The sequence below is a fragment of the Fulmarus glacialis genome, unplaced genomic scaffold, assembly GCF_000690835.1.
Source record: "Fulmarus glacialis isolate BGI_N327 unplaced genomic scaffold, ASM69083v1 scaffold19718, whole genome shotgun sequence".
Taxonomy (NCBI): Eukaryota; Metazoa; Chordata; class Aves; order Procellariiformes; family Procellariidae; genus Fulmarus; species Fulmarus glacialis.
In genome coordinates this window covers 63,133-78,680 of record NW_009227941.1, presented here as the reverse complement: position 1 = coordinate 78,680, position 15,548 = coordinate 63,133, and the positions used below count along the sequence as shown (strand labels likewise).

The following is a 15,548-nucleotide window of genomic DNA, read 5'->3' as shown; positions in this document are numbered from 1 at the left end:
ATATGTCAGCTTCTTTTTAGTTACCACGTCCCTTCACACTCCTGCTATGCAGTACTTTCATAAACGAAGCATTCAGGTAATTTAGACCTGACTGCCAGGTGGGTAAGCGTCCTAGGCTCTGCCCAGGGTAAGAGCACACTCCTAGAGAGTAAAGGCAGATCTGGAAATCACAACTTGTTTGTGTGTCAAAGCACTGAGACAGTACCTCAGAAGACATCCAAATGATACAGCTTCCTGGTGCATTTGTTGGAAATAAGAGCAAGAACATCAGCTACTTTATGATCCCACACAATATTTTTCTGTCTAGTTAAAGCCTTTTTCTGTTTCTTTTTTTTTGGCTCTTGTTCACAAACACTCTCTGCAGGTAAAAGACACTTACCAGTTTCCATCTCTGCTCTGGAATAGCACTGATATCCACAGGATGACGCTCTATTACATTGAGAAAACGGGCCTCAGGGACAGCAATAGCACAGATTATATGGACCCACCTGGAAAAAAAGCGAAGAGACAAATCAGAGTCTACCATTATTTGAATTAAATACTCAAGAGGGCAGTTAACATTTCTCTGACTCCCTCAGTATCAAGGCATATTTATGGCGGTTGGCAGCCTTGGCAACATTACGTGATTGTTAATCACAGTTGCACAAGGTAAATGTCTCTGGAACAACAGGGATCAACCTTCTTCCGCATCTGATATCGCATGATACTAAACATTCTCTGAAAAGACTTTTCTCTGAGAAATAACCAAATTCAACAACTGTTCAGAGCCACGATACCTCTGCTATTGAGAAGCCTGGTGCAGAGTGTAAGACAGCAGAGTTACTCAAGCTCATCCTGCCAAGTCAGCGAGTAGCAGTTGCCTCCATAATGCCAAAAATAGCTGCTACACTGAGCATCGAGACCAAATTCACAACACTAAAAGATTACATGCAGTATGGAAGGAAAAAATATTAAAAAGCATCACTTACCGCCCATCAGTGGTCATCTGAAGAGCTCCTCCCCTGAGGTTACACAGACAACATTCCTGCAGGAACAAAACTCCCTCAGAACTGGACCAAAAAGCTCTGCTAGACTGCCTACCTTTCCCAAAAAATGACTACACCACATCTGGGATGCAGAGGCAAACCGTACCCTTCCACCACCCATCTCTGTTGAAGCATCTAATTAATTCCCACAGTAAGTTTTCTTTTGCCTCCAGAAGAGTAGATGCTTACCGCTGCCCATGCATTCGCTGAGCACCGTGAGCAAGACCAACTTTCATTCACCAAGTCTGGACGTATTCCGTAACAGCCTGAAAGAAACAAAGTTATACCCTTCAGAATTTTGCTAACATATCTCTAAGTATTGACTTGTTGACTTTTCAATTGAGAAGCATCTTTGAAACCAGGTGTCGCGTCTGAGTAACTACATTCAATGGTCTAGGCTCAGACAAAAGTTGTAAAGAAAGTCATCCCTGGGAAGGGGGGCAGAATTTGGGACCAGCAGGTCTAAAAATGAACAAACAAAAAAAACCACACACAGGTAACCTTCAACATTGTTTTTTCTCTTTTGTAAGGACTACAATAGGAGTACTTTGATCCTTCAGGCACGAACAGGGCTCAGAAGTGATGCTACTACTGCTGGAATGCACTCACACATCAAAACAGTTAAGACCACTGAATTTTAGCATGATTGAAGCAGTCACCTTTGCTAAGTGATGAGGAAGGGTAAAACCACTAATACTGCAAGGAAATTAAATACATGCATTTCACATATTTAACAGTATTTAAACTAACACTAATTTCTGGTTATATGAAGTGTTAGAAACATCTGACTTTACAGAGCATCAATGACTGTAATATGCAAGCACCAAATCCTCCTACATACTTTTCTGCAGCACCAAAATAGGAAAGTGGTATTATACTCATTATAAAGACAGGGAAATAACACCAAAAAAGCTCTTAAAATTCTGTAAAAGGCACTGAGATTTGTCACCGAAGACAATGAGGACAAGACATACAAATACTTTTGAAAAATTGGATCTACATGATTCCCGCAAGCTTGCAAAGAAAGCCTGTAGCAGAAAATTAAACATATCACAAATTGCTAGCCAGCATCCTAGCTAACACAAAGTTCATCCCATGACCTTTTACCTATCCTAACAAAACTGAACATAAAATTTCAGCTGGAGAGTCTCCAACTACTGAATTAAACTTAAAAGAAGTTATTCAGAAAGCACCAAGATTGCCACAATAACCTGATTTATAAAAATCATCCACTTAACTAGATAAACATTATGTCAAAAAAAGTCAATAATATAGATCCACAGCTGTCTTCCACATCTGAAGTCTCTTTTCATCATATGGCAAATCAAGAAAGCAGATATAACCCAGTCCTAGAAAATGAGCAGGGGCGTTGAGTCTAAAAAATTGATCTGGAAACTGAGCTGAAAGAGAAACAGACACCCTTAACTGAAATACTGCTGGAGCTCAAAACGGTATAGAACAGGCTGAAAGTTCAGCATTGATTTCTTGCTTCAGGACCACAGGTAGCTGGACTATGGGATCTGAGGGGAGAAATAGTCACGCTTACTGAACACCACATCAGCCTGTAACAATGATCCTAATGGAACAAGAAAAGTGTGCTCTTTTTATGGATTTTGTCAACACCTTAAAAGCCCAGAAATATGCGCAAAAGCTTTCTTCTCTGTACGTCCTTGCTGTTGTCATAACCTGGCACAGTTGGGTGAGGGCACTTCTCCATAACAAGTAGACTGCCAACTGGTTTTACAGCATGCTGCCAGATTAACAAAAATACACCTCAACACTGCAATCCTATAATAAAAGCAAATGGATTCTCTGCAGCAGAGTCAAAGGGATATCACAGTCTAGAAGTACCAACAGTGACAAGGAAACAAGAAGACACTGGAGACCACATCAGACTAGATTTAACTTCTGTCCTATCCTCAAGGGTAGAGCACAGCCAAAATAGAAAGCTGAATTTCTCTACACCCTGTCTGAGACCGCAGATTAACATCACTTTGCCCACATCCCTGTCCCTAAATAGAATTTGGCCACTGAAACCATTTTAATAGACTAGTCTATTGAAGACATATGGATGTACAAGATGTAGCATCTCTGTTCTGATCGCTACAGAGACCGCAATTTGTGAAGTAAGAAAGCAGTCTTTATCCTCACACTCACTTTGCAACTCTGCTCTTACTAGCTAGAAGTGACCATAATCATGGATGCAGTACAGAAACAAAAGTTGCATTCTAGTTCTCCACCAGAGACAGTCATGCTGAGCTGCACGGTGACCTGCGGACTGTAAAATTGGACCAACAAAAGTAATTCCAGCTGATGCAGGTCAAATAAGTTTTCCCATCTGTCAAGATCAAATGACTGAACAGTAATTCGTCACATCTCCTACTACGAGTGCAAATGTTAACTAGATGTCGTACAATCTACAGTGAAGGTACACTCTACCAGGATTAATCAGATCTTCTTTTAAGACGTAACTATCAGGGAAACAAACAGACATATGTTCCTTTTTTTAATCAAGTGCCATTCCTACAAACAGTAACACAGACACCAATAAAATACATCTCAGAAACTACTCCATAATCTCTGATGCACAGAAGAACAATACAATCTTACCCAGCAGACCAATATTTGAGCAAGCGAAAAGAGAGCGATCAGCTTTGTGATTTCTGCTTTATTAAAAAAATGAAAGATAACAAAAGAAAGAATCTTTTCTGTGAGACAGAGAAGAATCAGCCAGCAAAACAAACAGTAAAAAGAATATTTGTGTGTATTTTTAAGACCAGTGACTGCCAAGATGGACTCCAACATATACACATACTAGTACCAGAAAAGGAAAAAGTGGGAGTGACAGGCACAGCAAGCATGCCCAGAAGGAATTCAAATATAGGCAACATACAAAGAAACTTGTGAGTTTCTCAATACCCAAAACGCTTTGGTGAAAAAAGAAACACTCACTAGCATGAACCTGCAGGCAGCATTTGGCACAGGATATCAAGGGACTGGTTCCATCTTCTCCAATGTATGAATTTGAAGGAAGGGGCTCTGTGTTTTCTCCACTTGAGGTAAAGCACATCTCCGGGATCAGAGGCTTGGTCTTTTGTCCGCACTTAGAAAGGTGGACGAAAGAGGTGGTCTCCCCTACAGAGACTGGGACAGCTTCTTTATCCATCTGTAAGGACTTAAAGAGAAAATATTATCATATGGAATCACCTCTTCCCTGGTCACAATTTTACCTTAAAGTCAGAGCACTCCCCTTGCAAAATAAGTCATCCAACACCTGACGCCATGCAGCACAAATAATGAACTTTAAATCCTGTCTTCTCATGCATACCCCCACCCCTGCCTTTTGCTCTTCTCTCTCTTCCTTAGGCCTGTACTGGGATCTGTAATTTATTCTGAAAGCTCAAAGAAGCATTAGAATAATGAGAAGTTCTCCCTGTTTTTCTTCTGTAAAAATCTAAATTCCTAAATTGCTGCTGAAAACACCAAGGGAAAAAAAAAAAGGAAAATATTAATAAAAGCAAGACCTCCCCTCCCCCTCTGCCATCCTTCTGGCATCCTTCCCTACTCTTTCTGCAAGAATTTCTCCAGAAGGACATTTCAAGGTTTCTGGTAGCAGACCAGAGTTAAAAACGGATTAAAACAGTCCAGCTGTACCCAGTTTTCCTTACAACCACTATACAACATCATCCAGCAATCAGAACAGATATTTTATTTTCAATCTGTATAATCAATCAAGAGATTTTATTGAAGGGGGAGGTGGGTTCTGCTTTTCTCAGAAAAAGCTTCCAACACACATATATGCATCTAAGGCACTTATTCCTAGTGGACACACAAAGCCAGATTTGGCTCTATAAGCATGCAAGAACAAATCAATGCACAACTGGGCAAATAACTGATTCATCTGATGAATTTTTGCCTTTCTGCTCATAACGTATGCCAAAGCATATTGGTAGTTTCCAAAAAATTATGTATGTGCTTACTCAGTAAATTTTTATTTTGCTGCTTGTTTGCATATATTCAGAAGTCCGGGCCCGTATTTAAACAAAAACGATCATATGCCCAATATAGCACTGATTCTTTGCATGAAATAGTGTTTGCAGTGCAAAGCTCTTCATGTGTGATTTAAAAAATGAAAGCTGAGAAAGCCAGAGAAGCCAGGAAAGATACCAAAAAAGGCTCCATCCACTGCCTCTGCACTACTTTGGTGTGCAAATTTGTACGGCTCTTCTTCCTTTATAATAAAGATCTGCATCATAACTTACACAGTAGCCACCACTGACACGTCCATCTGAGCAGTATCAGGAATTACCTGCTTATACGGGTAGAAGAGGGTACAGACAGCACAGTATGGCTCACTCAGGGCAGCAGCTGCATTGAATTTTCTTTCAGCTGGGAAATTATGTGCTTTATTCTTCCACTGGAGGGAAAGTAAAGATTTCAAAGCCTCTGGGTCACTCATATCTTCCTCCCCAGAAAATGGAAATGTTTCTAGAAAGAAAGAAGTCCCAAAACAATGGACAGTCAGTAGAGGCAAAATGCAGCAAGGTAGGGTTCAACAGCTAATGTTTCAACAACACAAGAAGTTCAGTAAATAAGAATATTCAACTCATCCATGGTTCCTCATATGTGTATGCGTCAAATACTTCCTTAAATGGATATAATCTCCACTTCATGGGTAGGATAGACAAGACAGAGACACCAATGACCTAATGGAACTGGCCATGAGGAAGAAGGAGGAGAATCTAGATTTACTGCCTTCATAACTCCCTCCACTTTCTAGCTGTGAAAACCTACAACATCTTTTTAATGAAGTCAAGTTCAAAATGCATGATGCAGGTGCAAAGCAAATCCCCCTTTCCTTTCTCCAACTGGGAGCTGCGTTCTCTGGAAGACGCGCTTGCAGTTCGTGCTGGTTTGGTTAGGCCAGCTTCCAATTCCCACCGGTCAGCAGCAAGTCTGTTTCAACCTTCCCAAAGTGCATCCCGCACCTGTTTCTGCAAACAGAAATCTTGGCCATGAGATATCCTGGGTTCAAGTTTTCATTTTACTTTTCTGCAGCTGCTTCACAGCTACTTCCATCAAGCGCACTCCACTAAGCCTTCAATTTGCTTCACCACCACCTTGTCTTCTACCAGAGCTCTGGTACTGCTCGTGCTAACTAGTTCGCTAATTCTTTGTTTTTACAAAACCTTTAAAAGGCCCTTGGCATTCTATGATTAAACCACTGCAAAATCCATTTGTGACAGTTTGGGGGTCCAAGTTTCTGACCATTCCTTATTAAGGAATTTTGAGTCACTGTAAGTGTTAAAGAAATTTTCCACACAAGACTAAGTGTAAATCACTCATTTGACGCATTGTCAATCTACAAAGTTCCCAAAAGAACAGCTTTGGCCAGGGGAACTCAAAAACATCTTGGTGGAACATTATCCCCAGAGCTCAGCACATTAAACCAAATTGCTCACTGCTTCACTGTTAATTAATGGAAATACGCAGTTAATGTTCTGCTCTCAACAAGTCTAAGCCTCCTCCCTATTTCTACCCCCCTTTTAAAATTTTTTAGGCTTTTAGGTTACCAGAAAGGATAAAAGGAACTTGTAGTAAAACACTAACGGCTCAGTTTATATCTCAGATTTTAAGTGTTCCCCCCAACTAATCTGATATATATTTGCCAGACAATGTGGTAAATTTTGCTGTGTCTAATTAATCAATCCTTTTTTGAGATGACGAACGCTGTCTGTGTATCTCCTGACATGCTTCAAATGAGGGTTACTTCCTAAAAAGTGTCTTTGCTTTCTCATATTTTTATTTTCATCTTGGACTAAAACTGGTATCTATAGGCTAACAACAATTGCTAATACCATCGCCTTTTCCACAACACTGCATAGGATTCTGCTGGAAAGGAAGACAAACAGGAACAGCTTTGCCTAAGGTTTCCTTCCTAAAGGAAGATACTGCTCATGCCAGGACCTGACTGCCAGTTCAGCATGCATCAGGAGCTGACTGCTTCTGCTGACTGCCAGTTCAGCGCTGGCCCTCATCACAAAACAGATTTACAAGGATGTGTTCTACAGTCTTAAACGTCAGCTAAACATGCTCACGTGTCCACACCTTGTGTAAGGCACAGACACAATTTTAAAAGGCCAGTGACTTCGGGTATTCAGATTGATACTTTCAAGATGTCTTAACTTTCAAAACCGAGCTCACCACTCATCTTTTGAAGAAATCAAGCACCTTTAATGACATTTTAACACGAGCCAAAAACCACATTTCTCCAAATTTTAGTCAAAGCACATCAGGAGACAGGCAAGGATTTATGATACCAGTGAAATCAATGAAACCAGCATCATAATCCAGAGTGACAGACTGAGAGAAAAAAGGAAATGACTGTTGCATGTTATCATCACCTTCACTCATCCCAGGACAGATTCTAGGTGAGACAGCATTCAGGATAGCTCCTACGTTTCAAGCAAGTTATACGCAAGTAGAAAAGGCTAACAATTTGTCTCAACTGAATCTTAGTGTAGCATATGCATTCTTTTAATTTACATGCTCACTCTTCCTCACTGCAGCCTCCAGATCATCCTTACACATTAGTCCTGAAAAAGCAGGGAGTGCAGAGAGCTGCTTCTACTCCCTGGCAGGGAAGAGAAGAATCTGTTTGATCAGATTTTGCCCAACAGTGCTGTAAATCAGTCCCCAAGTAATGCCAGCTTTCACAGAAAGTTGCTCCTGAGTCAGCCAGCAAAGTCCCCATACACCACATAAAGAGTCAAGACAGTGAAAAGAATCTGGCTAATGAGGATCCTTCAGCACAAAGTTTGCTGGACGGTCTCACACCAAAACAAGATAACTAGTCTCAACTGCCTTTCAACGCTTCACTCCACATTACACATATGCAAGATATCAAACACATCATCCTTGGTAAGGAAATGGAGCTATGTATGTACAAAATATCCCCTTCCTACACAAAGTTTCTCTAAAATCAGTGGATATATTCTCTGAAGGAAAGTGAACAGGAAAGATGATGTCCTTTTGAATATAAAGTTGTAAGTACCTTGAAAGCAGGGACTGCCAACTACACCTTCACGTACCTGTCTCAGCATGCAAAAGCGTCTTACTGTGGACTTTTCTGAGTACTTTATAATGTGGGCAAGACCCAGAAGTGTAAATTACACCACACAACAGAATTGAGAGGTAAGAGTCTGCTGGTTTGTTTTTTTTTTTGTCCAGACTGTTATGGCATTCACAGTGACTGGAATGTGGGAAAAGAAAGATCAGTAATGTACAGCTAAGCACAGAGAGACTTCCTAATTCTCATTCCTGGCTCTGCCAAAAGAAGTTGGACCCCAACATTCACATGAATTAAAAAGCCAATCAAAAAGTTAGAATTAACTTTCCCCATACACGTAACAGCAGACCTAACCTGCACCACCCTCCGAGGTGAACAGATCTCATTTTAATGCTATATCTAAGAAGGAGCTTTCACTTTAAGATGTTATTTTCTGTGAACTATTTTTTCCCCTTTGCCCAAACGCTGCCTCATTCTGCAGCCAGCAAAATATTTTTCTTGACAGAAAAAAAGGGTGGGACGTGGGAAGGGACACCTCCCACAGATCAATTTTGTTTCCAGCTGGGTTATCAAAATGGGAACATGCTGCATTTTCTATCAGTTAAGTGTAACACAGAAAGTTTGAGGCCATCCAGTTACATTAACGGCTTCAGCAATTTTTCAGATCAGACAAGACATACAAGCATTCTTAACGGTAGGGCACTCACCCTCGTCACTCGAGGTCTCCTGTTTAACCACTGACAATGGGGAGCGGGTTGGTGGTTTGCCCAGTGGATGACGACGACTCTTTTTTATCTCCATCTTCATTTTTGAAAAAGCAGAAGCAGTCTGTAACAAATCAGAACAAGCTAGATGGGAATCCCAAAATATATAGGTAAGCAAAGGAGATTACAGGACAACAGAGGCAGAATCCCTGTCATAAAGTGTTCTTGAATTTACACAGCAAACTTTTCACTGCCTTTTCGCTGCAATCAATTAAGCCTCCCAAGCCAACTACTGCAGCAGATAAAGCCAATGCTCTCTTAAGACATCGGGTAAAGGTAAACTATAGCGTTTTCTTAAAATCAGAACAGCCTCAGAACAGCTTCAAGTCTGCCAATTCCAATAGCTTATGAAAAGTCTGGTCAATCACATAAACAGCTAGGAACTCTAGCACGAACATTATGTATGGAGCATGTAAGACCAGAAACATTTTACTAGAACATTACAGTGCATTTTATGACAAGTATATATATATTGTACTGTACCCACTGCTCTGTGTACCACCCAACATTGTAAATACTGCATGCATCCTAACCACAGGGGCTCACAGTCCTTTTTGGTGATGGGCACTGAAGGCATTACAGGTGAGTTACTTTGCACCAGAAATCGACAGTACCGCGTGCTTTGGTTCACAAACCTGAAGACAAGCAGCACTGCTACAGCATTAAGAATGAAATCCAAGTACATTCCATGTTACACAGGAGTGAGCAGAGATGAAGGTACTTACAGCAGCCCAGCATAGCATAGCATAGCATAGCGTTTTTTTCCTCTCTAGTCTGCAGCCATTATCTTAGAAAAATTTACATGAAGGTATGCTAATTGTGCCACGTCAGTATGCCAATGCACGTTTCCCCCCTATCCCCACAACTTCGAAAAGCGCTTTTCCATTCCCTTGGCTCTTTCCTGCGTTATGCAGGAAAACAGAGCTACGTAATATTGCTCTGACTTGCTGCTAATTCCTGAACACTTTCCTCCCTCCTCTTTTGGAAACTGTCCTCAGGAAAGCACTCTCCAAGGAAAAGAGATGCCTGTGACAGATTACATGCCATGAACTGTATTGTCCATGAAAAGATTTTCTGCCAACTTTTCCAATGCTAAATCTCATGATGGAAAAGATCCCTACAGGGGATTAACAGAGGCCAACACCTGGAAGCATAAAGCACATGCTATCAGCTGGAGAAGTCAGAAACAAGGGGGAAGAATTACTGAAATGTTGGTGTGATCAAAGTTCCCCTTGGGATTGTTTGGTTCTACCACTCTCAGAATAGTTGCTCTGCAGCAGCCATTTGCTTGTGCTGGGTCTTCCTGCCTAGTGCTTGGGATGATCATTTCAGTATTATCTGTATTACTAGTAGCAGGAAAAGAGATTCTCTATTTTATCTTCTGACGACAATATCAAGTTTGATTAATCAGCTAGCATCAATGCAATGATGGACTGAACTATGAGAAAATAATCAATCTCTTCCTGTAAAAGCACTCTATGACTCTCCAACATGGCACTATTCCACTGGAAGCTCAGGCACAATGGAGGACTCCTCTCATTCCAAGTTTAGTCCTCAACTTGTGGCTTAAAACTAGCAAATGTCATAGTCGCCTCCTTGGTCATGCATACCTGTAAATCACTGACCTCTGTAGTGACCTCTGTATTTTCTGCTTCTGCATTCTCCTCCTCCTTCACAGGGATTTCCATAGGGACCGTCTGTTCCCGCCAACTTGGACTCTTTTGAGTGGCAAACTGCTCAAACGCCTGCTGGCAGGACATGCGCTCCTTGTCAAACACCACCTTTTTGGTCCGTGGAACCACATAAAGCATGGGAATGATTGGCCGAGGTTTAAAGTCATCTTCCTCAACTGGTGTCTCCAAGGGCTGGATAATGTTCAGGGGAGCTGGGGGCAAGCTCTTTTCTGCTGTGGATGATGTGGGCACTGCTGGGGGCACTGGTGGCCGTGCTGCTGGCGCCTCGTCCTCTGCCAGCTGCTGCTGCGGTGCAGGCGGTGGTGGCAGCGGTGGCTGCTGCTGCTGCAGAGGAGGCAGAGGTTCTTGCAGATGGTGCTGGTGTTGATGGAAAAGGTGCTTCCTCTTCCTCTCACCTTTTACTTTCGGAGGACGGGCCTTGACTTTGCAGTCACCTGTTTCAAGATAATAGGCAACATTTAGCTTCATATGCCAAGATTTCTGAGCATTTAATATTCTTCTCCTTTCATCAAAAAGCTCCAATACTGGGATAACATATTACATTATGGTATTATTCTTCCTTTCAAACAGGCAGACTGAAAGCTGTAGACATATTCAGCTGTACTTCAGCACTGACTTAGAGAAGCCCGTTTTAGAAAGAAAAGACTTGTCATTTCTATGGACTATTTAATTCTTGACTGGAACAGAAAGTCTACCAAAATGAATGTTGCCTGGAGGGAAAATATCTAAACCGCTAAGAAACTGGACACTGTGCCAAAAAACATGTAATATATTACATTAGCCTTGACTCCGTATTTCAAGTTTGCCCTTTCAGTAGTCTCCAAAGTGGGGTGTGCAAAACCATCCACTGGGGTGCAGGAAGAAAATATTTTGTACCATTAATAAATAAAATAAAATAAATCTTTAAAATAGTATTTTATCTTTATTTCATCCTTTCAAAAATTTCTATTTTTGTGTATGTTTTATAATGTACGTACTATTTTAGCACAGTAAGACACGTATAGATTTTATAAAGAAATATACATGTATCGGGACGTTTGCTCAACATTTTTTTGCTGATAAGGGGGCGCAAGCAAAAAAGTTTGGAAACCACCGCTCTACATCATTAGTTTGCCGTAACCTCTGAACCATCCCCATTTACTGCTCCCTCTATTTGCAAGCACAGCTCTTATCTGAGTATTACTGAGTGTCAATGCATTCAACAGCCCTAGGAAATGAAGAATTGAACAAAGATACCTGAATCATTATTACCTAGAGATTTCTACTGTAATGTCTCTTAAAAAGATGCCTTTAAAGCATAAATCAAGCACAGCATTGAGCTAAGCCTATTACAGACACCATGCTGGCATTGGTTACTGAGATATCCTTTCCTAACGCTTGCTCCATTTGTCCTTGTTTCTCCCAGCTTACTGTCATTCATGTTATCTGCATGGTGTTGCAGGTCTCTTACATGGCTGTGACAACAAAAACATTTCTTGAACAGCTAGACGTCTCAATATTTTTACCAGAGGCAGTAACGACCCATGAAAGTCTTCCCCACCTATCTTCCCAATATACCTCTGTTAAAGGATCCACACAGTCTGATTTTACAGCAGTACTTAAAACTCCTACTGGCCATTGAGAACGCGTCTCTAGGTCAGGACAGGAGATGCCTTCACATCTTGCCTTATTCCATCTAAAATGATGCATGTTCCCTTTGCCCAACTCTTCCCCCCTTCATGAATGAAGGTATCAGTTCACCCAAAGGAAAGTAAATAATACATGCTCCACAGACAGAGGCCAGTGCTCCATGTATTTCGTAAGAGGTTGTTTTTCACCTGCAGATGCTATGACTAGAAGGAGGGCTGATGACCACAAAAGACAGAGAAAGACTATTCACCCTAATAATGATGCTTCACTAATCCCAAGCTAGTCAGACTCCTCCATTAAGGACTAAACCAAAGCTGACCAGCCAAACCTTGTAAACACAAAATCAGATAAAACATCACACAATAACAAGGTATCTGCAGGAGAAAGGGTTTGAAAAGAGAACGTGAATAATGCCACAATAAGATAAAGTGCTAAAATCCCTGCTGAAATCTTGTAGGGGATACCTCAACCTCGACATTTCCCAGAAGTCTGGTCTGATGACTTTGTTTACACTAATTTATAAAAATGGGAACAAGTCCAGCCCAAACAGTTATTGTTGTACTTGTTTAGGCAGTCCTTCAGATAACCTGGTTTGTTCTATCGCAGAGAAAGGAATATTGAATTTCCTTAGAGAAACAAACATATTGAATGAAAGGCAAATTGGATTTTTCCCCAGTTGCACAAAACCAGATCATGTTTACTCTCTACACACTCAGAGAATTCTCTACCCAACAACAAAATAAATGCCATTCACCAGCTTTATTGACTTCTAAATGGGTAATTTGACAGCAGCTGGCATGTAGAACTTTATTTAAAAGTTTTTGCATTAAGAGGAACAAACTAGTTTGCAAGTGCATCTATAAAATCAGAAGCCATGAAAAAAGCGAGGTAAAATTCAAAGGCCCTGCCTAGCTATCATGAATACTTCTAGAAAGGAAAAGGATCCTTATGCACAAATCAGTATAGCAGGTTAACAGAGGAATGCCTATCAGCTGTCCTTCCGCTGAAGAAGAAAGGCACAAGTAGCAAAGCTAGTACACATGGAAAACAGAACCATGACAATGGTTTTTCATGGTGGGAAGACTTGCTTGTCTAGAGATAATTTGAAATACTATACTGAGTTCACTAAAGTTGCAGGTATACAATACTTTTGAGGGGAAGGGGTGTTGGTGGGGAAATCAAACCACTTATATAGGACCATACAGCGTAGCTTTGGACAATGAGATTATAAAAAGCTGCTACAAGAAGGACACTGAGGTGCTGGAGCGTGTCCAGAGAAGGGCAACGAAGCTGGTGAAGATGAGGCGCTTAGGGACATGGTTTAGTGGGCATGGTGGTGTTGGGTTAATGGTTGGACTTGATGATCTTAGAGGTCTTTTCCAACCTTAATGATTCTACGATTCTATGATTCTACAAGGGTATGGACTTCATCTGCTACAGCAGTATCTCCTGGTATTGGGCAAAGACAATTAGAAATGGACTTCAGCATCAGTAATTTAGCCACAACTTTAGTTAACTAATTTGTACCGTCAACAGCTCAAAAAGCAACTGTAAATTAAGACTTATTAATCTAGCAGAAGCACAAGCACAGAGATAAGATGAAACTAAACATGGGAGAAAGCAGAATTTTGCCAGTACATCCCTCTAATACAGCACTGCATTCTTCAAGATGTCTGTGTTTGTGCAGTAGTCGCACTCAAGGGTTTTTCTTCAATCGCGTAGGAGACTGTGTGGTAGATGAAGTAATCACAAAGACTATTCCACCATCCCGAAGTTCCTCCTAAACACCGAGTTCATGTTTTCACTTAAACAGCATTACTTACTTCTAGGAAGAGAATATTACTCTACACGCTCAGTGTTTATATCCCTTACAACACCTATGCTAACAGAAGATGCAAATGTGACTGATACAAAAGCAGAAAGCAAAAGTAGAGGAAAACACCTTCTACTTGCTTCTAGGGGTTGTGTCTGCTCGGTTCTTAGCAGAACTTCAAAAGCACATACTACAAATATGTAGATGGCCACAGCGACTGCTAGCAGATTTCTGAAAAGGCTCTATTTTCTCTACATGATGCTAGAAAAGTCCAGAAAGTCTCCAGGACAAAGTCTTGTGCTATGACATTGTTTCATGATAATCCTTCCATCACATTAAACAGTCTCATCTCTTAATGACTTTACATTGCCAGCTTAAGCAACACTGGAGAAAAATCAGCAAGAGACAAGCCACTTGGCTAATGGCCAATTCTTGACATCTTGCCTGAAGTAAAATCCTCACGTAGCAAATGGTCATCTAAAAATCAGTTATGCACCGATTTGCTATTATATACAGCTAACAGCAGAAAAGTTTTCAATTCTGGTTTACTGGCATCTTGACCACAGTATTACTGCATGTAATTATGTACTTAGTTTACAATTGCAACACTCAAGAGGATATGTGGGAATGCCATTTAATGCAATGTGGCAGAAAATAACACACAACTATTTTGCAGCTAGGCATCTCATTGCTTCTTCTCACATTATTTAAAAGAAAAAAGAAAAAAAAAAAAAAAGAATCCTTCTGTAAGATACGTGGTTTGTAGCCCAAGTCTGCAGAACTCGTAACAGGCACAGCATCGGAGATAACACCAGCTGACTCACAGGATTTATTTATGCTGCTTAGCTGCTTAGAGAACAGCAGAGCTTAAAGACTCTCCTTTTTCATTTCGAGTCCCAAGACAACCTGCTAAGAATTCTAAATGCATTAATAGCAACATAATAAATTATGAATATAAAGCTGAGCGATAAAAGCCAAAAGAAAACACCTTAAGGTATCTGGGTCAGAAATCCTGAAAACCTCAAGTTATTAATATTCGGTTAGTCCAAATAACCAACATGAAGCATAAGACCTACTTTGAAACTACCAATGATTACTTTGAAATCTCATTCTTCCTCCTTTCCTTCTCAAAGTCATCTTTTCTGGTGTAAGTAGGAAATCAAGCCAAATTAAAACCAGAGGAAAAGAAAAAGTAAGTGAAAGCAGGGGGGAAGCTAAATTGCTATGAGTAGGGCCATCCAAATAGATGCTGTTTTCTTTTTCAAGATGAAACGGCAAGACACTCGTGAGAGGTAATGCAGACAGTAGGATATAGAAAACTAGAGAATTTAGTGGTATTTAATTGCTATATTGCATTAAGAAACCTGTATAGTTGCTAACAGCCACACTGAGTGCAAGACCCCTCAGAAACTGCAAAGCAAATCGTCTAGTTCTAGTGGTGCCTTCTGCAACGGTGCTGAAAATAAGTTTTTCCATCCTGTGCTAACAGTTAAAGAGCTCTTAACATGTAGTCTAAGTGTATGATTTGGAACCTATTCGGCTAGAACACAGTCC

At 40.7% G+C, this 15,548-nt stretch overlaps 1 protein-coding gene across 1 annotated transcript in view; it reads right to left on the bottom strand.

Moving 5' to 3' along the window:
* KDM4B (lysine (K)-specific demethylase 4B) overlaps positions 1-15,548 on the bottom strand; it is a 78,565-nt gene that overhangs the window by 12,200 nt on the left and 50,817 nt on the right. The window contains exons 11-17 of the mRNA XM_009583327.1: positions 10,469-10,986; positions 8,802-8,922; positions 5,335-5,513; positions 3,978-4,200; positions 1,215-1,291; positions 969-1,024; positions 380-488 (exon numbers count right to left, since the gene is read on the bottom strand). Coding sequence (XP_009581622.1) covers positions 380-488; positions 969-1,024; positions 1,215-1,291; positions 3,978-4,200; positions 5,335-5,513; positions 8,802-8,922; positions 10,469-10,986 — 1,283 coding nt within the window. The remainder of the gene's footprint in view (positions 1-379; positions 489-968; positions 1,025-1,214; positions 1,292-3,977; positions 4,201-5,334; positions 5,514-8,801; positions 8,923-10,468; positions 10,987-15,548) is intronic.